The sequence below is a fragment of the Crassostrea angulata genome, chromosome 4 (genome assembly GCF_025612915.1).
Source record: "Crassostrea angulata isolate pt1a10 chromosome 4, ASM2561291v2, whole genome shotgun sequence".
Taxonomy (NCBI): Eukaryota; Metazoa; Mollusca; class Bivalvia; order Ostreida; family Ostreidae; genus Magallana; species Magallana angulata.
In genome coordinates this window covers 23,439,696-23,467,142 of record NC_069114.1, presented here as the reverse complement: position 1 = coordinate 23,467,142, position 27,447 = coordinate 23,439,696, and the positions used below count along the sequence as shown (strand labels likewise).

The 27,447-nt window shown below is 32.9% G+C and overlaps 1 protein-coding gene and 1 long non-coding RNA gene across 2 annotated transcripts in view; both read right to left on the bottom strand.

Moving 5' to 3' along the window:
- Positions 1-23,579, bottom strand: part of LOC128182484 (renin receptor-like) — a 71,058-nt gene extending 47,479 nt beyond the window's left edge. Inside the window, exons 1-4 of the mRNA XM_052851119.1 lie at positions 23,455-23,579; positions 12,002-12,135; positions 11,745-11,885; positions 9,573-9,671 (exon numbers count right to left, since the gene is read on the bottom strand). Of these exons, the coding sequence (XP_052707079.1) occupies positions 9,573-9,671; positions 11,745-11,885; positions 12,002-12,135; positions 23,455-23,536 (456 nt within the window). The 5' untranslated portion in view covers positions 23,537-23,579. The remainder of the gene's footprint in view (positions 1-9,572; positions 9,672-11,744; positions 11,886-12,001; positions 12,136-23,454) is intronic.
- On the bottom strand, positions 3,234-6,481 carry LOC128182485 (uncharacterized). The gene is made up of 2 exons (XR_008243427.1): positions 5,128-6,481; positions 3,234-4,336 (listed from the first exon to the last, which is right to left on the bottom strand). It is a non-coding gene; the product is annotated as an uncharacterized LOC128182485 (long non-coding RNA).
- Positions 23,580-27,447: the final 3,868 nt, after the last annotated feature.

The window sequence follows — 27,447 nt, the reverse complement described above, 5'->3', positions numbered from 1 at the left end:
ACTACAAAACAGTTCACTATATCTGTAAATTCTTTATATCCGAATTCGTTATAGCCATAAAATTTTGCAAAGTTTGTTAAGATTCTGCCAGGGACTTAAAAAAACTTTGCTATATCCGAGAATTTGCTATATCCATGTTCATACTAAACGAGTTTTACTGTATAATCTTAACTTACTTAGTTCATATGATTCGTGAAAAAATTGTGATTATAAAACACAATATGAAATTTTAAAGCATAGAAAACTTTATTACAACAGAAATAAGGTGTTCTATCAGCAGAATTGAAGCAATATTTTGTACCGTTTTTTCGATGGGCAGTGTACAGTTTTTTTAAAATCCAAATTCCAGTTTTTTGGTCTTCTACAGCCTAGCTCAGCTCTCTCTCTCTCTCTCTCTCTCTCTCTCTCTCTCTCTCTCTGCAGCTGACTGAGTCTAGTTATTTTTTTTTTTTTTTTTCGGACACTTTTTCTCAAATACGTTTCAGTCGATTTTGAAGAAACTTTTATATCTTACTATAAATAAAATTTGGGAGAAAATTATAGATCCTTGCTTTTTTTTTGCCTTCACTTCGACCCGAGATATATCAGATTTCATGTTTTTGCTTCTTCAAGATTTTTCTTGAAAGGTATCACAGATAAAGCTTTCAAAGTTTCAGCAATTATAAAGGGTCTATAGCCACAGTGCCTTTTGCATATATAAATAGTCACTTTAATTTCCCGTTGTCATCGGAAAGAAACAAAAAATATTAGTTTTTCAAGGTTTTTATTTTCAATATTTTTCTGAGTTTTTTTTTTTTAAGAGACATTTTAAATGAATGCAAAATATGTAATTCCTTTTTTTTCTCAAGATTTGGGCTCCAAGGTCCTAAGCGAGAATTCCTGTGGCACAATGGTTAGAGAGGACAACTTGTCCCCTGGCGACCCATGTTCAATCCCTAAGTGCTGAATCTGTTTTCTGTATATAATGGATTTTAATAATATTTTCATTTTAATTTCGATCATCAATAGTCAAAATAATAGTGCCTTTTTCTAGCATTAATATATGTCTATTTATTTTTTTATTGGACTAAATGGAATTTGAAGAGGTGTTGAGAAATGATAGAAAAGAACAAGTATCCCGATAGCGTATAATCAAAGGCTGGAATGGCCACAAAGGCGTCTAGCTGACATTTTCTTTTATATAGATATCATTAATTGATTTCTGTACTAATTAATAGTCATATATCAAATAATTTTAGAATAAAAAAGTATAGGAATTATGCTTTGTGCTGCTTTAAAAAACTCAATATATTTCCTTATAAAATAGTTAATGATGCATTTATAATACAATAACTCATCATGGTTACAAAAAATTGAAGGAATTTCAAAGTTCAAAAATAAAGTATTTTCTTTTTGCTTTGAACAGTCTTTGAACAATTTTCACTCGTTCATAATTTGAATACAAGGATAAAACACATTAACAGTGTGTCCCTAATTATGAAAATAAAACATGTTTTTATTTATTTCAATTCCCGTTTGAAACAAAATTATCGTATTTTTCAGGGCATAGGCCGGTATTCTTTTTTCTCAGATGCGCAAGCCTCGGCTTATCCACTGGGATAATTTTAATTACTCTTTGAACTTTCTACATCGATATTCTGAAAGTATCTATACTACTATATTAAAATAATAGATTCGAATTTTTGGGCTTTAATACCAAGAAATCGGAAAAGTACTGTCATTTGTTTTAAATATTTTAAACATTATTGGCACTTGAAGATTACCAATTTGTTTTAATTTTTTCTAAATCAAGCTTCACTAATTAATAATCAATGAAAATTCCTTTAAAAAAATCCTGAAATCATATGGATTTTTCGGATTTTACAATCTTGCGCATGCATATGCGCATTACATTCACGCTAAATCACGGGAGGATCTTTAGTTTTTATTTCCACAATATCACATTTGCATGGATAAACTCAGAAACGATCTTACAAATAGGTGAAAATTTTCATTGAAAATTTGTCATATATATATTCTGTTCATCAAAGGAAATGCGTTGAAAAACTCTAACTCATTGCATTTATTATGAACTCGTAGCGAGTGAAAAACATTGCTGGAGAAATTGTTGAATTCTTTATTAATATGAATTAAATTTTTAGATGAAAGGTATTTACAGCCTCAAAATGGTTTATTATGAATAATTTGACTGTTATTTTCAATGCAGCTTCATTAATTTTCTTCATTTCGGAGTGATCATTCTGCAAATGGGTATATGGGAGGCATTTTAACTGTGGTTACATGTAGGCCTGTCCCGAGACACAGTTAGATTATTCTAATTAAGCAGAGTGTAGTGAAATTAAGGGTGTATTCTGCTCATTCACGAAAAAAAACCTACATTAAACTTTTTAGATGCTTATGTTTTTTTAAAAGTACTATTCCTAAGGAATAAATTGAAAACAAGAAAAGTGTATGTTCGTTTTAATTTAAGAGAGATCCGACCCCCAGAACATGGGCCAAAAATAGTGCATTGAAATTCTCATAGAAAGTGCAATTTGACCAGAAATTCCCTCTAATTTAGAAAATAAAAGCAGATTTCAGACATTTTCAGTTTTGCTTACTTAAAAACATCTCAGAGTTTATTTTTAGACAAATCTAAAACTATGAAATAACTTTTTTGATAAGTTATGCCCAAAAAATGTGTGTTCCCCAAGTAAAATTGGAGCATGTTTTTCGTTGCAAATATGGTAAATAAACTTAAGTTAGACAGGTTTCTAGAATTTAACTTTTTATGAAAGTATTTGTATACTTTCTTTACATATTATGGTTCCAACTGAAGGCATAAAAAGTGGGGGTTAGTGTGCATATAAGAAAAAAATATTGTTGTTTACATCCCCACCCCCTATTTCCATTGAAGCATTTTATGGTAACGAAATAAGTCATATTTGCAGCAAAACGTAAACTTTTATTCACCAAAATTTTAAAATTGGTGTATTTATTTTCAATAACAATTGTATTTATGTAAAGAAAAGTATTTCAAGAATATATAGAAGACATACAACAAAATAAACTTTAAAATAATCATAAAAATAGTGCTTATAAACCATCTTCTGGGTGTGACCTTGACCTTGGTGTGAATAACATGGAATGAGAGTAGGTTTTTCTTGCTAATTATATGTTCGAATTCATCAAAGTTTTTAAAATAATGTAATAATTATGAAATTAAAAATTCATTTGATATTTTTCTTTGACAAAAAAAAAAGCAGCTAGATGCATAGATTTTGATTGACAGTATTTTCTCAATGAATGCAAGCAATGACATGGAATGAAAAAACTGCAACTTCAAAATGGATTGATGTCTGATCAATAAGTTTTAACCAGTATATATGTGTTCTAGGTCAGAGCATACATTGATAGTTCATATACATACAATTACATGTATGATATGTATGATATATTCTAATAAACTGTTAGGTTATATTGTAAATGAACACACATCAATATATGGTTGCAATAAAATACTGTCTTGTCTATTGATATAAGAAGTTGCACATTACTTCATCTGATCAGTTGAAAAACATTTGTTTTATGAAAATTCCCTGAATGACAAAATCATTCTATTCAGGTAGCTAGAATATAGACATAAATTGAACACTTCATAGCGATGAGTGATTCAAAATATAGTAATACTATCAGTAGAATTTATCAATTTTTCTTAATCAGGATTATTTTTTTGGACGGGGGGGGGGGGTGTTTTGTTGTGTTACATCATACAGTACATACATGTACTGGACCTAATAACTAGTTCAGGAATAATGAAAATCAAAGGCAGTATATACACTTCTGATATAATGAACTTTAACTATCACTTCTGATATAATGAGCTTTAACTATCACTTATAAAAGTATATCCAAAATGTTCAGCAAACAAATGTACTTCTGATATAATGAGCTTTAACTATCACTTTTAAAAGTATATTCAAAATGTTCAGCAAGCGAATGTCATCTTTGATGACTTTGTTACTCTTGGTCCACTTCGACACTCTTTTGACAAAACTTGTTGTGTGCCCTCTTCCTCTACTAAATGCTAGCTTCAGAACTGCATAGTTCACTGGCAGCTATTTTTCTATCCATACACTTCGTGATTCTCCTTGTCAATGAAGTCAACGAAGAACTCAAACGCAGAGGAAATTTGCTGGATTGAACAGGTTTGCCTCTGTGGAACATTGACCACCTTTCACAGTTATGACTGTCACTTCAGATGCAGAGCAAGAAATTGGAAATTTTGTTTGGACAAAACAGTACCAGGGATCTTCTCATCATGCTGCAGCTATCTGGATAATGTGGCAATTACCACCTGTTAAACAAAAATTAATACATAATAGGCAAAATTATGGTTAACTTGCTAGTTTTCCGCTTTAGACTAGATATGCAGAAAAAATTACATTTTAAAGGTTAAATGTCCATGCCATTGTGTAACAATTAATCATTGTCACATTTAATATTTATGGTGACTTATATTGTATTAGTGCTGCAAAAAGTATAGTGCATACATACAATGCTTTAATTTCTTAGACTCTGTTGTATCTCCTTACTATAAATATATATACAAATGTAGCTCTACATGAAAATAGTCAATTATAATTTAAATGTAAGATTCTTAGAAATAAAATATTGACCAGTGATTAATTTTAAACTATTGACTGGCTAGAATATATTTAGAGGATCATCTTAAAAAAAAACCCTCAATAAATCAATACTGATTTGTAGATAAGCTGTCCCCTTTCATATTTTTTTAACTGCATTTGACTCGACACTATTAAAATGATAAAACTGAAGAAAATAACTTTCAGCTATGATCTCCTGTTTATAAGCAAGGTTTATTTCTATTGTAGACTTGCCGACAATTAAAATAAAATGAAAATAGTTACTATATAAACATTCAAATTTTGCGTTTCTCATAAAATTGTCATTTCAGTAACCGCATGGGCCACCATATACACATGTATCGCCTGCTTGTTGTAATGGTGACTATAAGATCATATATATGCGATACTTGAGTTTGAAAAAAAAATTATATGATGGGCATAGTGTAACATAAACGTTGCCATTTTAACTATACCAAGTCTAAAAGCACTGACGACTTACATTTTTGCTGTAAACTATCTCGATTTTCTCTACTGGAATTTCCTCTGACTCATTTCGCTCGTTAGTTGCAGTTCTAAAATAATTGTGTTGGCGATTATTTTGTTCAAATTTTTTCCCCATCTTTCCTCATCTCTCAGTTGTCATTTTCGGAGGACTCGTACTGCTGTTCACATCGCTTTGAAACGAAGCGACCCTTTCTCCTTTCGGATTTCCCTCTCCATATTGTTGTTCGCGCCAACTATGGTATGTCGTAAATGACATCATTTTACCTTTTCCTTTGTCTCTTATGCATTTAATAAGGGTTTATTGTGTAAAATATGACTCATTTTATTTATTTTAGAAGTTTTGTTGAAAATTGTAACAGTTTGAATTTTACGACATGTTCATATATGGAGACCCACTTGGGGTAAAAATTGATGACAAGAATACACCCTTAATAGCATTATTGTAGGCTTAAAGTTTTATTATGTAAATGGCAACAATACGGTGTGTTGATGTATTTATTTTGTAAATGTCCGATATTATATACAATGTCAACCCGTGCATGCACGGGTCAAAGTCTAGTATATACTTAATGTGATGACTTTCTTAATTAGCGGTCACACTTTCACTATAGTAATCATCGTTTGAAAATCGGCTTATCCCCCAGATTGGCTAGTCTAAGGATTTTTCCTGAATTTTGTCTAAAACCTAGAACTGTCCTAAAGGGACTAATACCCCCGCAAGGCTAATTTCAAATGGGACAAATAATTGAATTGAATAATAAAGGTTTTGAACACATACAAAAAAAAAAAAAATTCTAGAATTGTAAAAAACAAAAAAAAGTTAACAAAGAAAAATTAAAATCAAAATTGTCAGAATTTCACTGTAGATACATATGTATAGTCAGTAATACATTTACAAATTTATGTATCTGATGATATTTTTTTTTATTTAATTGTTTTAAATAACAAGAGGCCCATGGGCCACATCGCTCACCTAAGGAACAATAAGTATGATGAAATCAGCTTAATGGAGTCATAATACAAACTATCTGGACAATGTACAATAATACATGTAGATGCTGTATAAATAAAATCCATTTTCCCCCTGGATGTTCTTATGTTTATTATCATTAGTCCCTTTTCTAACAGAATGATTTTATGGTCATATCACATGTTGAGTATTGCAGTTCTCAAAAAGATCTTTAACAATTGTTTATATATGGGATAAAAAGCTACATCAAACTCTGAACCTTCTTGTGAGGCCGAAGAATTCTTGATTCGTAAGTCCTGGAGCCAAAGTCTTAACAATTATAAAGAATCATCTGGCTGATTAGTTTCTGAGAAGAAGATTTTCAAAGATTTACTCTATATATTCCTATGTAAAACTTCGACCCCCCCCCCCCTCCTATTGTGGCCCCACCCTACCCCCGGGGGTCATGGTTTTCACAACTTTGAATCTTCACTACCTGAGGGTGTTTCCACACAAGTTTCAACTTTCCTGGCTGATTAGTTTCTGAGAAGAAGATTTTTAAAGATTTACTCTATATATTCCTATGTAAAACTTCGACCCCCCCCCCCCTATTGTGGCCCCACCCTACCACGAGGGGTCTTGATTTTCACAACTTTGAATCTACACTACCTGAGGATGCTTCCACACAAGTTTCAGCTTTCCTGGCTGATTAGTTTCCTAGAAGAAGATTTTTAAAGATTTACTCTATATATTCCTATATAAAACTTCGACACCCCCCCCCCCCAATTGTGGCCCCACCCTACCCCCGGGGGTCATGATTTTCACAACTTTGAATCTACACTACCTGAGGATGCTTCAACACAAGTTTCAGCTTTCCTGGCTTTGTGGTTCTTGAGAATAAGATTTTTGAAAATTTCTCAAAATTTTTCATTAATGCCCTTGGCGCTTAATTTTCACAACTTTGAATCCCCTTTGCCTAAGGATGATTTGTGCCAAGTTTTGTTGAAATTGGCATAGTAGTTCTTGAAAAGATGTTGGAAATATGAAAAGTTTACAGACAGACGGACAGACAGACAGACGGATGACAGACAAAATGTGATCAGAAAATGACAATAACCCCTCCCTTTGCAGTAAATGGTAATACAGGTAGCAAAGCAATGCTCTTCCGTTGATAAAACTTTGAATATCTTTCTAATAAAAGTCTTGAGAGATGCAATTAGTTGTTTCAAATTTTCCCCTGTTTCTCCAGTGGTACAATGGAACTCCATATCAGAAAGGACTATGATTTTCTTTGATGAGCTTGATTAATTTAATAAACTCCCAAAACATTACCATAAATACCATACTATTTAAAAATATGTAAAAAAGAAAATTTAATATTACAAACAATTTTAAAATTGCCAAAACACTACAATCATATCAGTAATTTTGAATTTCATTTAAATCAATGCCCTACAGGGTCACTTTATCAATTTACTTGACTAATAAATTTAAACAACTAGTTAACTTCTTTATTAATAATGATATTATTTATTTCCTTATAATGATAGAAACTTTTGGTTTACATGAAACAGTTTTAAAATAGCCCCAAAACCACTGCCCATTTTACAGATTATCAATTTTCCCTAAACACATACTCCATCTAAACCATGGCTCAGATAATGGCCCCCTTGGGAGAAATGGATTCAGCCACACTTGTCTTTGATGTTCTTATAAGCTCCTAAGAATTTATCATTGACAAACACAAATTTTGCATTGTCAGTTGATAGAATACTTATAAAAAATAAATTTAGTTAAGACATAAAGACAAAAAACCTCCATCTGGATGTATTTAATATATAAATATATTTTTAATACTATTAATTAATTAATAAAATCTGTAAGAATTACCTCCCTTACTTTTCAACATCAGTGTACAATATATAGAATAAAGAAAATGAAAACTGTCATAAAATCATTAAATCTTGACCTTAAAAATATTGCAGGTGCACATCTTCAGATGGTGATCAACATGAGCACAAATTTTCAGACTGTTCCATGCAGTACTAAAAAATTCTATAGGGGGGACAAAGTTGCGTCTTCAGACAAACGGATAGATGGACAGACGGACAGATGGACAGGGTGAAACCAATATACCCCCCTAAACTTCGTTTGTGGGGGTATAATGAGCAATTCGGCCTATGCCCCACATCGCCATATGCCCAGAAAAATATGGATCCTATGGTATGAAATCTACACCCCATGCAGTACTAAAAAATTCTATAGGGGGGACAAAGTTGCGTCTACAGACAAACGGATAGATGGACAGACAGACAGATGGACAGACGGACAGGGTGAAACCAATATACACCCCTAAACTTCGTTTGCGGGGGTATAATGAGCAATTCGGCCTATGCCCCGAATCGCCATATGCCCAGAAAAATATGGATCCTATGGTATGAAATCTACACCCCGTGCTATCTATAATGCTCGACCAAACCAGCTGCATTATCATGGTTACTTATCGCGTTTGTTTTCAGTCATTGTTCTTCATAGGGGTTCTTGTATGAAATGCCAATATTTATATTTGTTTCGCATTTATTTGCAGAAGTTTTGCAATTATTCGCGAAAGTAACGCGTTATATCGTGAAAGTCTCATGTTTATCTGCGAAAGTTTCACGTTTATTCGCGAAAATTATGCATTTATTCACGAAAGTTTCGCATAATATTGCGAAAGTTTTGTGGTTATTCGCAAAAATTACACATTAAATCACAAAATTCGCGAAAGTTACGGGTTTATTCGAAAAAAAATATTTTTTTAACTACGAAAATGAGCTCAATGGGCTTAAGTATGAATCAGACTTAGTGGATGTATATTATATGACTGCATGAATACATAATATTCAGTCAGGATATTAAAACATATGGGATGCTAAATATTTCAAGCTTACAGTTTTCATTTGTTACAATTAGAAATTCAAGTCACTTGTCTGCTTTTAAATTTTTAAAACTTGTGGTCAGGATGTTGGTATTGTTATACTCTGCATCAAAATTGAACATGACACGATTTGAAAAGTCACATCAAAAAGGAATTAATATATAATACATGTATATCAATTCTGACTCCCGAAAACAGATTTTATAAGTAACAAATCATCAATTATGCATACTGAGTTTTGAGAATTGATTCCCTGCTTTAACATGGGCATTAAGTGACATTTTCGAAGTTCATTTTGTTGTTTGACTTAAACGGTAGTACTACACACTGGCGTCGGAAGCAAATTGAAAGTGGGGGGGCAAGACTAATCCTGCGAGAAAAAGTGGGGGGGGGGGCTGAACCCTCTATCATGCTATGTTTCTTATGGTTAGGTATAACTTTGCAAAAAAAGCCCCCTAGCCCCCCGGGTTCCGACGCCTATGCTACATGTATTTGAATGATTACTATTTTACTTTCTAGAGTACATTTTCCCCTTTTCCTGCTGACATTAAGTAGTAAGCAATTAAATACTTACATTATTATCAAGCCCAGCATCAAGTAATAATGGAGACTGATCAAAAAAAGTTCCTTGGAGAGTGTTCATTAAGGATGCAATGTCTACCATGGGATCATCCTAAAAAACAGGATCAGAAAAAATTCTGACACAGTATATACAAAAATTAACCCTAAAAAGTGGTTTAAAGGGGCATGGTCACGATTTTGGTCAAAAAAGAATGTACAGTTTCTTTCAATAATAAGTTGTTTAAATCCCATAAAAATACACATATACCATCTTGAACATGTGTGCATATAAAGTACCAGGTTAAAAAGATTTATCTTGTTTTAAAAAATAATTTTGACTTAGACATCTTGGCATATTATTAAGATTATGTCAAAATGATGAAAAATGGCACATATTGTCATAGTTTTTTGAAAAGAAAAATGTGTCCGCAGCTGTCGCCCACAACGGAATTGATATGTTTTAAGTGATATCACGATAAAGTTATTATATGAGTTTCATCATGGGCGACGGCTGCGGACATATTTTTCTATTTAAAAAAAAACACTAAGGAACTTGTGTCTTCTGCTCAGTTTTATGAAAATTATGGGAAAATGCACTGTTTCTGACGTCACAATTAACATTGTGAAAGTCTAATCACGTAACTATTTACAGATTCTAAATTCATGGGTATTTTTGTGTAAATAAACGTTACATTTCTATTTTTTGTGATATTTTTAAAATTCACTCCAAAACAGGGCAAAATTTGTCTGAATTGTACCTAGTTCTTTTATTTTTCTGTTTTTTGGAATGCATTTCTAATGATCAATGAAATTTGGGTGCCAGTCGTTGAGTTTTAAGCAAGATACAGGGCTTACAATTCTTCGTCATGTAAACAAGGACCGTGCCCTGTTTTTGTTTACAAAGGTTCAATATACCAGAAAAAATCTTTTTAAAGCTGGTTTGTCTATCTTATTATTCATTTTAAGCATAAATAAACAGTTCCTAACGATTAACACATTCATTTTAGGTCTAAAACTGGAATTTTCACTTCAACATTCAAAATGTAAACAAACACTTTGTTTACATAGTGAAGAATTGTAAGCTCTGTAACTCACTTATGACTCATCAAATGACACTCAAATTTTTGTAGCCTATCAAAAATGCCTTACTAAAGCATCGTAAACATTAAAATCAAAGAAATAGTTTTTGACCAAAATCGTGACTATGCCCCTTTAACATATATGGAGCATTGTATCATATCAATATGTAAAGTGTTATTTCCCGCACTTGCGATGGATATTATCTAAATCACTAGTATTTATAAAATTGACAGATCATTTGTGAGTTGCCCAAAAGTAATATGCGTACTGGGACTTGCTGAGAGATTTTTGATGACGAAATCACAAAGCCATTACATTAATCATCAACAGGAGTTGTTACATAAATGAACAAGAGGCCCAGGGGCCACATTGCTCACCTGGGTAACATTGGTCATAATTCTAATATTATTTCAGCTGATTTCAAGCTATTAACAACTTTTTGACAAGTTATGCCAAATTATTCATTCAAGTTTAATTCAGTTTTATTTGTGAGCCTTTGTGAATGAAAATTCAACTTGAGAAATACAACTTGCAACATAATTATGTAAATGATTCCCCCATTCAGAGAAATAATAGACTTGTTCACTTTTTTAAAACACACAATCCTTTTTTCACTCTTTCCTTATTATCTCCCCTTTGAAGGAAATATGGTCCTTCATATGAAAAAAACTTGAAAGCCCTTACCATATGGATGCTTTGTGCCAAGTTTGGTTGAAATTCACCCAGTGATTCTGGGGGGAAAAAAGGATTTTTAAAATACCCAACACTATTTTCACTCTTTCCTAATTATTTCCTCTTTGAAAGCGAACCGGCCTTTAATTTGAACAAACTTGAGAGCCCTTTCCCCAAGGATGGTTAGTGTCAAGTTTACTTGAAATTGGCCCAGAGGTTCTGGAGAAGAAGTTGAAGATATGAGAAGTTTACAACGATGACAATGACACACAACGAACAAATTTTGATCAGAAAAGCTCGCTTGAGCCTTTGGCTAAGGTGATCTAAAAACTACAGCAGCCATTATATTGAAATCATAGTACATGTATATGTAAATAGTATGTCAAAATATATACTACTATCATGGAGCATAAGCAAGCATTTTAATACATACCATTTTTATTGGAAAGCGAGCCAGATTTTTGACAGCTAATGGCTTCTTTCCAAGGTCACTGTGACCTACTATTGAAACCAGAACATTGGCCTTTGGTCTTTTGAACAGTGAGCTTTGGGCAAGTCCATCCCAGGTGATATCCTACCATTACAGAAATAACACATAGCAGAATAAATATGTTTTCATTGTCTCCAAATTGATGAACAAACTACTATCAGGATCATAATCTTACAATTGAGTAACTACACATAATATACCCTATCTGTCTGAATGCCTAGAGTATGTGTGATGACATTTGGTACATCACTGGTTGGTAGAGCCTTCCTTTGTTCTTGGAATGTGACATAGCTGGGAGCATGTGTGACCACCAATTCCTGTGCATGACAAACACCTGTATAATAAAAAAAATACACATATAAATAAGGTGTGAAATGATTCTACATTAAAAACAATGTTTATGTAGTGAGAAGAAATGAAATTGGAACTGACTTTGACACCTTCCTAATTGACATTTGCAATAAGAAGATTTAATGATTAAATGAATCACAGAACTTTACATATTGTAAAATTTTAATAGTTTTGTGCTACATGTATATATACAGCATAAAATAATTAGTAAGCTAATTATTCTCGAACAATTACAGGTCTTTCCACCTTAATATTTTTGATGAATTGATAGATTGCTTAATAAGGTATACAAAAAATTATTTTACCTATGATACATGTTGTACTATAAAATGGGAAAGCCACAAATCCACAAAATGATAATTCATTTTTAAAGAGATTTCTTTTTAATTTTCAAGCCATTTCTTTAAGAATTCCATGTTGTATAAATCGTAAACATTTATTAAATTACTTTTCTAATTTTTTTCCCACTTACTATGAACAAAACTGAGCTAAAAGAATATTCTTTACACAATCAAAAAACAGTAAACCTAACAATAAAAGAGAGTGTTCTAGAGGCTAGCTGTCTTTGTACAAAATGAATGGGTTGACTGTAAAAACAAGTTCCACTTGAGTAACCACTTGATGTGATACCTGGCTGACCCAAGTGAATACCTTATTGTGCAATCCAGCAAGCTATTGAAACCCTTACTATAATTCTGTATTTCAAATGATATGAAAATTCATTAATTAACAGACTTCCAAATGACATTGACCTTTATGTCATTGTGTTCGGCCAAGGTAGACGCTTCTATTCCAAGTGGTCCGAACTCTCTATGATAGATAGTAAAAAAGTAGAAAGTGATTTTATCGAAGTTTCAATACTTTCAGGGGCAATAACTGCTATAAGGGGGCCTCAGATCCTTTTGGTATTAATAGATTGAAGAACCCTCTAAGTGTTCTGAATACATTGGTTAAAGTTCCAAGTCTCTATCTCTTATGGTTTCAGAGGAGTAGCGATAACAAGTACATGTATTTAGTATAATAGGGGCAAGAACTCTGTAAATATTCAAAAGTGTGAGCCAAGGGGCTATATCTTTAAATGACTTAAGGTGTCCTACTTCGCCCATGAAAAAGTTTTTTTCTTGCACCCTAAACAAAAGAGATCTGAAAACTTATAAATTAACAGATTTTCAAATGACCTTGACCTTTGACCTTAATGTCATTTTGTTCGGCCAAGATAGACGCTTCCATCCTTAGTGGTCCAAAGTCTCTATCATAAGTAATAAAAAAGTTGGAGATGATTTTATGGAAATTTAAATATTTTCAGGGGCAATAACTACTTGAAGGGGGCATTGGATCCTTTCGGTATGAATAGATTGAAGAACCCTCTAATTATACTAAAGACACTGGTAAAAGTTCCAAGTCTCTATCTCTTATGGTTTCAGAGGAGTAGCGATAACAAGCATTTCCTCTCAAAGGGCAGTCACTCTGTAAGTTCTGGGAGTTTTTTGACACAGGGTCAATTGGTATCATAACTTTTAATTAGCAATTACATATTAAAGTTTAAATTGTTTGGATAACTCTAATAACAAACTAGATGCTGTCATTAGACAGTAATACTTGCACTAAGTGTTTGCCCCTAAATAACACTGTTTTGTACCAGTTTAATTAAAAATGAAGGCCACATGCAAGTTCCGGTAATACATTTAAAAATTATAATTTTCATATCTGAAGGATGAGATCCCTAGCTTCCCATAGGATAATACACATGAGCAGCACTTAATGTGCAATTTGGGGTTGAACTGTTTACATGTGAATTTTAAGTTAATCAATAATTTTAACTTTTCATGTCATAGAAAGTAAACTGGTCTATATAATTATTACAAACAAAAAAAATTATGCCCGCTCTCCACGGCGGTTGCCGGCTTTAGATTTTATTCTGATTGCCTACATGTACACAATCATGTGCAGGGATTTAGAAAAGGGGTGGGAGTGATGGGTCCAGACCCCCTCCAATGAAAATTCATTTAAATCAACAGTAAAATTACCAAAAATACACCTCAGACTCCAATGCCCTTACAGACATGTAATTGCTCTAACCCGTAATTGCTCTAACCCGTAAGGTAACATTCTTTTGGGGGAAAATATTATATTTATACTTTATTGTTTATTTCAATAGGAAGTATACATCACAATATGCAGGTGTCCTGCACCACCTTAAAGTAGTCCGAGTATCGCACTACGTCATCATACGGATTTTACAATATTGGTTCGACTTTTACAAAGCGTTTTAGATACCCGATATTGATTTTGCTCTACATCGCTGTTGTAAACAAATGCAATAATAAGCAATTAGAACGGTAATATATGTATTCTATGAGAGATAGAAATGATAATGTTGAGAAACTCGATTCTGTTAAAGTAAAATGAAAAACAAAGTTTCTGATTAACCAGGATCTCAGGTATGCTTATATCTTCTTTGTTTTGATGCCCCCCCCCCCCCCCCCCCGAAATTTTATTTTTCTTTTACTAAAACCGGTTTAAATTTAGAGACAGAAGCTATTTCGAATTTAATCAATCGTCAATTAATTAATGTTTAAATGATATCTAGCATTGTTGACAGATCTAGGCAGAAAACTGTAGCAAAATGTGATTTTTACGGATTTTTCGTCAGGGTGTACTTGGTTTAGAGCTTATAGCGTGAAAAGTAATCCGTCAACATATAATTTATTTTACCAAATCTTTTTTCTAAGATGTCAATCTATAGAATAAATACCATGAATTTAAGTTTGAGTCCATAAAATAGTAAAAAAATTACCAAACGCGATACTAGCATTGCATTTTTTGTATTCTTTTTTGATACATCAGGTCCATAAAGCTTACTTACTTACAAAAATTTGCATAAAATTATTGATGAGATATGGCTTAAATAAATATTTATACTCTATTTTGTATGTTCAGTTCTAATTTTCCCAAAATTGGTGATTATTTTTAGGAAAACGGACGTCTGGCAAATTTCATAATTGTCAATAATTTTCGCAAGGGGGTACACTCGTCTGAGAGGTGATAACAAACAAACTAGCTTGTAAACACGCATATTTTCTTTTGTATATATATTGCTAGAATGTATATTTATCATTTAAAGCTAAGCTTTTAATGATTGAGCCCATTTAGTGCCGAGTATAGGCTAGGACTACCTTAAAGCTTTTATTTTCCTCATAAAATAGTGCAAGGGGTTTTGAAAAATAGGTCATAAAAATACATGCATGTTACAAATAACTGATCTTTGTCTGAAGTTATGTACACAATAATTTATAATTAACACAGGTCTACAGGTCTCAATTGCGGATACTAGTTTTACCCAGCTCTTTGATTATATGGGTTTCAGGTGGTATATATACATGTATGTGTTTTTCATATGCAGAAAAGGTTTTGAAGAATAGGTCATAAAAATACATGCATGTTACAAATAACTGATCGTTGTCTGAAGTTATGTACACAACACAGGTCTACAGGTCTCAATTGCTGGTACTAGTTTTTACCAGCTCTTTGATTAGATGTATAAAATGTGTTTTTCAAATGAAGAAAAGGGTTAGTTAACATGCATAAACATTTCTTTTGTAGTGATCAGCTAAAGGGATTCATATTGTGCTCTAATTGGATTATCATTATGATGTTGACCAATATAGGTAAGCATAATACATGTATGGTGAGTATTATAGTAGCACAATATTATGAGACACCGGTATGTACATAAGTATTACTTTCACTTTCTAAATAAGTGATCTCCCTTTGCTAGCATACTGTATCATCATCTTTTAATATTTAGATAAGTTTATCATCGTCATCTATCCTATCGCATTTGTAAAGTTTCTGTCATTTTAATTGCAAAAGTTATTTTTTTCATTTGTCAGACACAATATTGAGTTGACCCCATATTGACCCTGTAACAATTTCGTATTAAATTTGTGTATTACATGTATAATATTACTTATTAGGTTAGTTACTGACTCACTACGGAAATATATTGGGTTGATCAATCTCATAGATGGCGAGGCGATATGAAGCATCGATCCTGATTGGGATTTGTAAATTGTACGGAAATCCCGATTTCATAAATATTACAACAAGATACCCTGATTTCCGACATGAATTTTGTATCTTGCCCAGCATCTTTTTGGCCAGCCAATCGAAATCAGGATTTAGGGTCACCATTACTGTTTACCTGTGGCATATGTTGTGATTTGGGATGTGTGAACATGTGTTTGGAGGTTAATTGGAGTTTACTGGGAGCGTGTATTGATAGTAATTAATCAGCATGTACTGTACACACAGAGAACAACCTAGGCGATCAAAGTTAATTGTTTTACAAGTAAAGAACGAATAAAGCAACAGACAGCATCGATCGCTTGTAAATCACTAAATGTCTCCGATTGATGGTATCTAAAAACATTTTCACTTTACTATAATTAAAAATTCTTTTAAAATTTGTTAGTTTTTAACTGTTTAAAGAATTAAATTAAGTTCAGCGGAACTATTTTCAAACAATTTCTAGCATTAACCATGGTGGCTACAGCGAATGGCAAACCTGTAAATGCATCCACGCTTCAGGTCAATCAGAAGTCAGAATGCAAACTTTTAGCAAAATGTTTTTTAAAGAATTTTTTCGAAGTAAAAAGGCAAAAAACATTTTTAATACAGTCAAACATTGTTTTCACCAGCAGTCTTTTTTAAGCGTATTAAATCAAAAAGAATGGCAGGATGAAGACGAGGTAATAAGATAGGGCAAATGCCCATACAAGTTTGCAAAAGCACAATTTCTAAATAAATTCAGTTTTTATTATATTTAACAAACTATTGAAAAAAACTATTTCCTTAAATTTTGGTGGAATCGAACCCATAACATAAAAACCCTACTTATATAGGGTAAGCTAATGTCTGGTGCTCTAACCTCTGAGCCATTTCATACATAACAAAGTACATTGCTTAATATCACGTGTGCCTTAAACTTTGGCCACGAATTTACGACCTTGAATTATTTTTTCAAAACGTTCCATTGTTGAGATACAAAATGATATTTTTATTGTATAGTGGGTCCAGGGCTCTACATTAACTTTTTTTCCTACTTGTCCATTCGGACAAGTGACCAAGATATTTACTTGTCTGAACTTCAACTTCACTTGTCCAAAAAAAATTCAATATTAAAGATCAAATATTGTCAACTTGAAAACTACAGTTCTGTATTACTAAAATAAAGTCATTTATTGATTATTCTTGCCATAATTAATAACCTGACTTCTTAAATGGAAACTTAAAAGTGTCTTTCCTAAATGTATTGGTTCCATATAACATTAAACATGATTTGTCAGCTGTAGCTTTGTCATGGCAAATTACATGACATTTTAAATTTAGCATCAGGTTTTAAAATACATGTAACTCTTATATTGATTTCTCATCTGTTTTATAAACTAAACATGGAAAGTCATCATAGTCTATCAATGATGAATGAAACCTAATATAAATTACATTTCTTTCTATAATCCTAAGTTTATCTTTGCTACCTGTTCTTCCTTTCTTTTTGATAACATGTGTGTTTGGTACTGTGTAAGAACTAAGATCCACACCTTTACAGTTCAATATTGAAAGTTGTTTGTAATTAGTGAACTTCCATCCCGATCAAGCATTTCAATTTGAAGTTGGGATCGAAATTCAAAATAACTAATCGATAAAGTTATAACGGGACTACGGATAAACTTATCACAAAACTTTCTTTACTTTTAAAATGTTGGAGACTTCTTTCATAAAAATGCACTTGTCCAGTCGGACAAGTGGCAAGCAATATTCAATTGTCCGTATATTTTTTTAACTGGTACTGGACAAGCGGACAAGCGTTAATGTCGAGCCCTGGGTCATCTCTCCACGTTTTTGTTGATTGAAATCGGTTTGTTTTCCATTAAACCTTATTTAGACTATGAGAAAAATATGGAGCAGAGACTCACCCTATAAAAGAAAAGACCTTGAAGTTGTAAAAAAAATGACACTATTGGAAGTTTTGATACGTATACGCCTGTTCGAGTCAACATATTCCAAGTATTGAACATATTTAAAGGTTAAAAATCGATGATATGTTAAATATTTATTGTTTTGAATATTTTTTTTTTTTTAATATTAGATTTATTGATATTTTAATTTTTTAGTATCTTTTCCGTCCGTGCATAGGTATTTTACATGCCTTGTACACCCATTTTCTTATACTAAAGCTATTATCTGTCTCTATAGTTTAGTTTACTATTTAAGGGAAAACATTAAGACTTTGTAATTGAATGTCATGATTCAAAAACAGTTGCAATGGTTATTTTAAATTTTACATGATGTTACACGAAGTCAAGGCGTCTATTTTTATTAGCCGCAAATTTGTCAATTATAGTTGTCACAATATGCCTCGATCTATGAATATGATTTTAAACATTTCATCCAAAGTTCTTTTGGTTTATTGTCCGACATTATTTTTTCACTGATTGACTGCATCAACAACGGTACGTCACATATTTGTGACCTCAAACAATCAAAGTTTTGAAATAGGGAAAAGAAAGATATATTTTTTTTATTAATTGTGATGTTTTAACATTTTTAATGCTTGGTCTTAAAGTAATGTTTTGGCACGTGCCTTAAGTGGCTAATGGCAGCTATGCCACTGTTTACACTGCATTTAAAAATATATATGTATTTATTTATATGTTTATAGCCAATTATAGGCCATTGTCTAGAGAGAGAGAGAGCATATGTTTCCTGGTTGCAGATTCTTTTACCATGGACCTGAATTTTAAGCACACTTGTTGAAAGTTTTACATTTGTTGTTAACTTAAAGAATAAACCTTTTTGTTTTATATTTGTTAGCCTGTTTGGATATATTGAATAAATTCTTATAACATATAAATAAAAGACAAATTATATTTTTACAACTATAGTCTGTCCCAAGATATTTATGCTGCATATTTGAACGATTTTTAATAAAAATACACATACCTGTGACTGAAGTGCAATTAAAATCGATGAAAGGGAAAATTCCCAAGATAACTTCATTCACACATTATCATTTTTCCCTCGTAAAAATTCACAGGAACAAAAACAGATTTCCTACGGAGATTTATAATGGGTAATGTTGACATCTTTTCTCCATTCGGAAATACTCGGGACCCCTTGCGCAATTTTTCAACGTTATCATCCGGGCGTCTTCATCTCCTTGGCAATGGAAAAACCTCGTAGACTTTTTATTTTAAGCCGTGTACTGATACCCGACAAGCTAGAGGGGGCGTTTCAAAGGGAAATCTTGGGATTTTTTCATACTATTGAATGAACATCGTCTGAACCAAGAGGTATTTATAAATATTGAATAATTTAAGAAATTATGCGGCAAAAATATCTTGGGACAGACTATAAATGTCATAAATTTGTAGACATGAAAAATATAGTTTGCGAAAAATCCCCCATAAAGCTTTTCAAGAAGGGCGTTTCAGGACAGATAATCTGGCCTTTTTTCCTATAGTGAATGGGTGTAGTTTAGGCACAAAGGTATTTATGATTATCAAGATATTACGCAAAAACCTGTGGAAGCAGAAATTTGAGACAGAGTTTATTTAGCTAAATTAAGAGATTATACTGGACCTTTTACTTATACTAGCAAATGAGAGTAAAACTAAGTGACCACAAGAAAATTTCATCTGGTACTAAATGCATATATGGCAAAAATACAGTACAGTTTCCCAGTGCAGCAATTCTGTAACCCAGTTACAAACGAAACCAAACCAATATGATATTTACCCTTCCTAATTTTAACTTCAACCATGCTTGAAATTCTGTATATACTAACTAACCCATGTCTCTATACTAATCTCTGGTCTGAAACAGGGTTACAAGGGTTACGAGGGTTACAGACCCTTGTGTCTATATAAATCTCTGTTCTGAAACAGGGTTACAAGGGTTACGAGGGTTACAGACCCTTATTTATATACTAAGCTCTGTTCTGAAACAGGGTTACAAGGGTTACGAGGGTAACAGACCCTTATTTATATACTAAGCTCTGTTCTGAAACAGGGTTACAAGGGTTACAAGGGTTACAGACCCTTGTGTCTATATAAATCTCTGTTCTGAAACAGGGTTACAAGGGTTACGAGGGTTACAGACCCTTGTGTCTATATAAATCTCTGTTCTGAAACAGGGTAAACAGAGGTATCGAACACAAGATAACAGACTTTAAATTAGGCTATCATTTATAATTTGTGCAATTAAAATTAAAAAATTAATATAACTGTTCATAATAATAATTGTTAAATAAATTAAGTTTATTTCCTTACATGTTCAATCAAAACTCAATAAAATATTTAATGCACTTTCTCAATTCTTTTAAAAATGAAAATACAGGTGTTGTGTATACATGTATTTGTTGCGAGTTGCATGGTCAGCAGAACAAAAGCGGGTATTCTCTTAAGGTGTGAAATTGGTTGACCATCAGAAGCATTACCTGAATTTACCTGTGAAGGAGATGTACACATAATAGCTTTTAACTTGCTAAATGAAAGAATGCTAATCCATTTTATATGAACTAACACGGGTTTGTATATTACGGATTCGTTGAGCAGAACAAAGCAGAGATGAAGAAGACAATGTAAAGGTGTGAAAATGATTTCATCAAAAGCATTACGTGAATTATCTTGTGATGGAGATGTACACATCAATGGCTTTCAACTTGCAAGATGAAAGATATTCAGAGAACTTCATAGACTACTTCAGAAGCTAATATATCCTCTGTACAATTTGCATATCTCATCATTGTCACCAGTCTGTGAGATAGGTCACAACAAACCTGGAGCCATTAATGCAATATATCTTAAGGTAAGGAAAATTAGATTTTTTTTTAATCACATATTATAAAACTAATTTTTATCCAATGATTAAAAATATTTATAATGCCCTGCTGTTTTCAGTAAAGGGTTCTGGCCGGTTGCATTGACATGCAATTATTAGCTTCAATTTTTTTTTAAATATGATAAATACAAATACAAATATTTTATTGGCACAAACTCAATTACAATAATTGGCAATTAAGGCCCAATGGATATATAGGAACATCATTGTATGTTTACAATAACTACATGCATGTTCAGTATATATATTTTTACTGATCTATATATATCAGTTTAACATTTCCTTAGACTAATTGATATCTGTGTTCAAAAGTTAATGAATTTATTAATAACAGTAACTTTTAGAATAGTATGTATTTCACTATTTAAACATACATGTAAATGTATCTTTCTTTGTCCAAGTTATTGGCAATATTTATTTTAATTATCTTTTAAAAATTACTAAAATAGCTGTTCCTTAGATGAGAATAGGCTTTACATTGAAAAAGAAAATGAGTTTCATCTTCAATTGCAGCAGTTTTACAAGCATTACAATATCTTTCATTCCTAAATGTGGCATTAAATCTACCACTTTCTATTGCAAGTTTATGTGCACTTAATCTTATTCTACTAATAGAGGATCTCTATAATGTATATCAACATAAGGACTTCTTTTTCTCATATATAATTTTTGAAAAAATGAAAGTTTTTCTGAACTAAAAATTTTTGATGATTGCTCATATATCTACTTGGATACAGTTGGTCAATTGCAATGATCATCTTTGCTTTATGTTTGGTAAAAAGTGTTGAATTGTGCTTTTATAATTACTAATGTTTGAGAATCCCAAATTATCTAGGATGCCATAAATTTTCTTAGTCCAGGAATTGGAATTGATCATTCCCGGATATAATTTAAATGCCAAAGAATAAGACGTTATCAAGTGATTCCAATATTTAATGCTTGAGAATGAGATTTTAGACCAAAGTGGTAACCTGTTTAATTCTGCCAAACAACCAGCATTAGATGCTTTGCAATGTAATCCAAGAAATTTTACATGAAATTTTTCGATAAGTGAAATATCTTTCAATGAGAGATCCACTCCCCATATTTCACAACAGTAAAGAAGTAGAATCAAAAAGTTTTTCTAAGAGCTTACATGGATTATCAATACCAATTAAAAAAATTATATTTATCATTCCTTTAACTATTAAGTCACCAGATCTAAATATAACATTGGTCCCAATCTTCATAAGATAATATTGCACAGTGAAAACTTTAAAAATGCTAATAACCCTTGTAACCCTTGTAACCCTGTTTCAGAACAGAGCTTAGTATATAAACAAGGGTCTGTAACCCTCGTAACCCTTGTAACCCTGTTTCAGAACAGAGATTTATATAGACACAAGGGTCTGTAACCCTTGTAACCCTTGTAACCCTGTTTCAGAACAGAGGTATATATAGACACAAGGGTCTGTAACCCTCGTAACCCTTGTAACCCTGTTTCAGAACAGAGCTTAGTACATAAATAAGGGTCTGCAACCCTCGTAACCCTTGTAACCCTGTTTCAGAACAGAGCTTAGTATAGAAATAAGGGTCTGTAACCCTCGTAACCCTTGTAACCCTGTTTCAGAACAGAGCTTAGTATATAAATAAGGGTCTGTAACCCTCGTAACCCTTGTAACCCTGTTTCAGAACAGAGCTTAGTATATAAACAAGGGTCTGTAACCCTCGTAACCCTTGTAACCCTGTTTCAGAACAGAGATTTATATAGACACAAGGGTCTGTAACCCTTGTAACCCTTGTAACCCTGTTTCAGAACAAAGATTTATATAGACACAAGGGTCTGTAACCCTTGTAACCCTTGTAACCCTGTTTCAGAACAAAGATTTATATAGACACAAGGGTCTGTAACCCTCGTAACCCTTGTAACCCTGTTTCAGAACAGAGATTTATATAGAAACAAGGGTCTGTTACCCTCGTAACCCTTGTAACCCTGTTTCGGAGATTTTTTCTAAAACAATGGTCTTCCCTCTGTTATACAAATTTGTATAAGTTTTTCTTAAACGATTTACCTTATCTAAGATATACCTGATTCTTTTTTGACTCTACATAAGGATCATCATTTCTCATCCTTGTGTAACCGGGTTACAAAATTGCCGCACTGGGAAACTGTACTGGATTTGAGACATATCTAACTAAATGATATGTTCCCCTCATCATGAAACGCACCGTAATTTTGAGTTACAACACTGAAAAGGCAGGTGATGGAACGTGACAACCGAAAAATGCAAGACGGTTAGGATTGATTGTTAAAAAATTGTGTTTTTCCGCAATATGCTAACTTTTCCTTAAAAGTTCGAACTTAATTTTCATTTTAGTAGCAAATGTGCAATTGATTTTAAAAAATGTAATTATTTACCTATAATAACCAACATGAATAATTGGAACAGCGAAATGCTTCTTTCCTTGTCCGCCATTTTGACTGACATTATTTTTGTCATGTGATCATATAGCTCGGGCGAGAACTAATCGCCGGAATGACATGGGAAGATTGCGGATTAATTCTGTCAAATATTTATCAATTTGTAAGGGGCCAAATAATTGTTATGACCACAGGGGCTTGGTTGTTGGATAGTGAAGTTCTTATTTATTTGTTCCCGAAGAAAAAATTGATTAATATTCGTAATCTTAGATGTATTTCTGTGTATTGCATTAAATAAATACACTGAAACCCCCCGTTTCAGTCATGTTAAAAAAGTGTATTCAATGTACATTAAAAAAAGTACATTGAATACACTTTTTTAACATGACTGAAACGGGGGTTTCAGTGAATTTTTTTTATTGCAATACACAGAAATACATATAAGATTACCAATTTTAATCAATTTTTTCTTCGGGAACAAATAATTAAGAAATTCACTATCCAACAACCAAGCCCCTGTGGGTTCGGGCCGGGTTTATCACACGCAAATATCCGAGATTTTTTAATTCAGTCGTCTGTTTCGAATAAAGAAAAGTAAGTTTGCTTGAAAACTTTCTTCAATATGTTTTAAACATGTGCTTTAACGATCATTGTTTACCGCTGATTTACATCTTTGCACTTTCAGCTGTGGGGGAAGTGACGTAATAAGTTAAAAATAGAATATGACCTCTTTGTGATACGTAATTATATCCCTTCTTTGATTTGGCATATAATATCATTACATATAACATTTAAAAACAAAAGGAACTCACTATATTCCGAGAGATTCATGGCGCAGTTGAACGCCTGATTGTATAATTATGTATTGATTAGCGTAAGATTTTGTGTATTACCGTATGATAATAAACGAATAATTTTATGAGTTTTGTTTACGTATAATTAACCCCTACGACCTATATGCTGACACCGCAAGGGACATAATTCAATTTACACTTTGCAGAATATAAAATCAACATGTACAAGGATTATACTATGTTATTATCACGAAGCCGATAACTGGTACAGTAATTAAATCATAAAACCTCGGCAAATTCGGGGCGTGCTAAAAAGCACAGAAACAATATGTTTTGGGTTCTAAATGATGATGTAATCTAACCGATGGATAAATAAAGAGTTCACAATTCAAAGTATGAAAAGTTTTATTCCAATATATCAAGAAATAAGGAAACACGAAAAGAAAACGTAAAATTATAGCCGGTAACTGGTACAGGGCCAGTATTTCTTTTACAAATAAAATTAATTAAGAAATAAACAGTATCTTAAAAAGTTCACCGGAATATGAACTTGGTTAGTCACGTGATCAAATCCGCGGAGTTTAGCGTATTTCGATCCCGGGGCGACGCTTCCCTATTTTTATAACCAACGCAGAGTGATTTTAAGGTATCACACCGGTAATATTGTTTTCACAATATAGCACTATAGAGGGGAAAAAAATCTTAAAAGTCATTTTGCATTTCTCATGGCAAAATATTCGGAGGAAATGTTATTTGTTACATATCGCATATGCTAACACCATAAATAGGGCAAGCGATACCGCATTTTCTCAAAATATCGAGCTCCAAACAGGTCTACCCTCAAAACCGTTCCCTCAACTGAAACCACGTGTTTTCCATTTGTATGTAAACAGACTGCACACTCCCCAGGAAGCTGCTGCATGTGCTCTGAAAGAAGTAGTCCCTGTGAAAAAAGATCATCACCTAACAAAATACATGAAATATCCTACTCAGTGGTACAAAACAATTTAAAAACTGAGTAAAGGAAAATGTAAAAATGCAGTCAAGGAAAAAAATAATTATGAAGTATATATGGAAATACAATTGATTGGCCGATTACCGGTGTGATACCTTGAAGTCTCATTATATAAAGAAGTATCAGCATATAAATTTTATATGTTATTGGGAGTTGATTTTAATCAACTCTCCTATGCAGTTACATTCTCTCACCAGACGTCGTACTACACAAGCTTCGCTTACACCTCTGTCAACGCCCGATGTACAAGATTCTTGTACAAACTTAAACGATGGGCAAAATGTAATTAAAATCTATGTAGTTATTCCTTTTGTCTATTATTATGATTATGAATAATTAAATTTAAATCTTTAACGCCGTTATTTATTTTTATTTCAACGTTACTGGGAGAACTATTTTGCGGAGGTAAACATTAAAATATGATCACATGATCTAGTTTGACAGATGTTTGAAAAATCAGTTTCTGTACGCTACCGATTCATCGATGATTTTACATAAACCAGCAGCAATGTCATCTCCTGTGATGTTTTTAAAAGTGTCCTCAAAGTCATCGCCCGTCTATGACTTTCCTTCAAGCTGATTGTTCAGAAGAACCGAATCAACAATGCCATGTGCTTGCCATGCTTGTTTTGATCATGAGACATACTATTTTTTCGGCGTTGACAGAGGTGTAAGCGAAGCTTGTGTAGCACGATCCCTGTCGAGAGAATGATGCACTTACTCTGGCAAACCGAAAATGAAAGAGTGTTTGGACCTCAGCACAAATCATCACCGCTGACAAGACTTAGTTCTAAAGTAATGTATGCTGAAGCATTGTTTTTCAAGGAAACTTATCAATAAACACTTTGAGAATAGTCCGATTTTATATAATACTAACAACTAAGATATTTTTTCAGTATAGTCTCAGGTACTCCTACGCCATAGTTTTATATAGCCGCGTAATTCATATAGGAATGAGAGTACCAATGCACCGGATGTTGACATCAGACCAGTAAAAGATTGAGCCGAGCAGAAAAAGGTAGGGCTTACGTGATTGGTTGAATAAATTGTTGAAATAATGATCATTTTAAAGTAAAATTATTAGTGTTTAAATAAATGATAGAATGAGGAAGTACTACAGAAAGTAAAGAAATTAGAGGGGTTAAAGTAGGAGGGGGGGGGGTGTCATTTTAGAGACTTGGGTTTATTTGCTGCGGATCACTGTAAGTTGTAAACAAGTTCATTTTGACATATAAACGCCATGGGACCAATTATATATTTCTTGTGATTTTCTGTTAGTGCTTGGAATGAACTTTCAGCTTTTACCAAGGATATGACTGTAAGTAATATAGCAAAGTAGCTAGGGGTGTTTAGGTTAACATTGAGTTCTATAGGAAATTAATTGGTACTCTTTTTCTTTGAACAAAACGCTCGGCTGTCTCCGTAAATCTCCGACAAGCAAAGGCTCTCTTGCTTCGGGGATTAACGGAGACAGCCGAGCGTCTGGTTGAACGAGACTAGAGTTCGATATCAATAGTGCTTGGATCCATACCATTTTTAGAATTGCTTCGATTACTTATACATAGTTTGAAATCTATCTTTAAATAATACACAACATGATTGATATGGGGTTTCTCGAAATTCTTGTCGGAAAAGTCTAAAATTCATATAATAAAGTGCGTAATTCAAATACAGACTAGAAACTAATTGCCATGCAAGATAAGTTGATTTTAAAATAAATGATAATCGATAAAATCAAGTCCCGTCAGTACTTCAGTACTTTAATATGTTATTATAACAATTTTATGTTATGTAATGTTGAATCCTGCGTACGGCACGTGACGACTGTTTTTGTATTGTCGCCTAGCAACCAGCGGAGATTGTCACGTGACCCACAGAGGGTATATAGACGAGCGCATCGCAATCACAACGTTGTCTTCCCTAGCAGAGTTCCAAGGGAGAGGAACTGCGAGACTAAAGTACGATTTGGTAGGTGGGTTGCCTTGAGAGAGAAGCTTGCCACATTGATGATTATAGGACCAATCGTGTTTGACTACTAGTTTGTTATTATAGAGGCTGTTCTCTTTGAGGTTAGCCTAGCTTAGTCGTCGCTGATACTCTAGGACCGGGGGGTCATTATCACTGTCGTGTATCCGCGCCGGTAGTGACGTGTTTGGATAAAGTGAAAATGGTGGTTCCGTT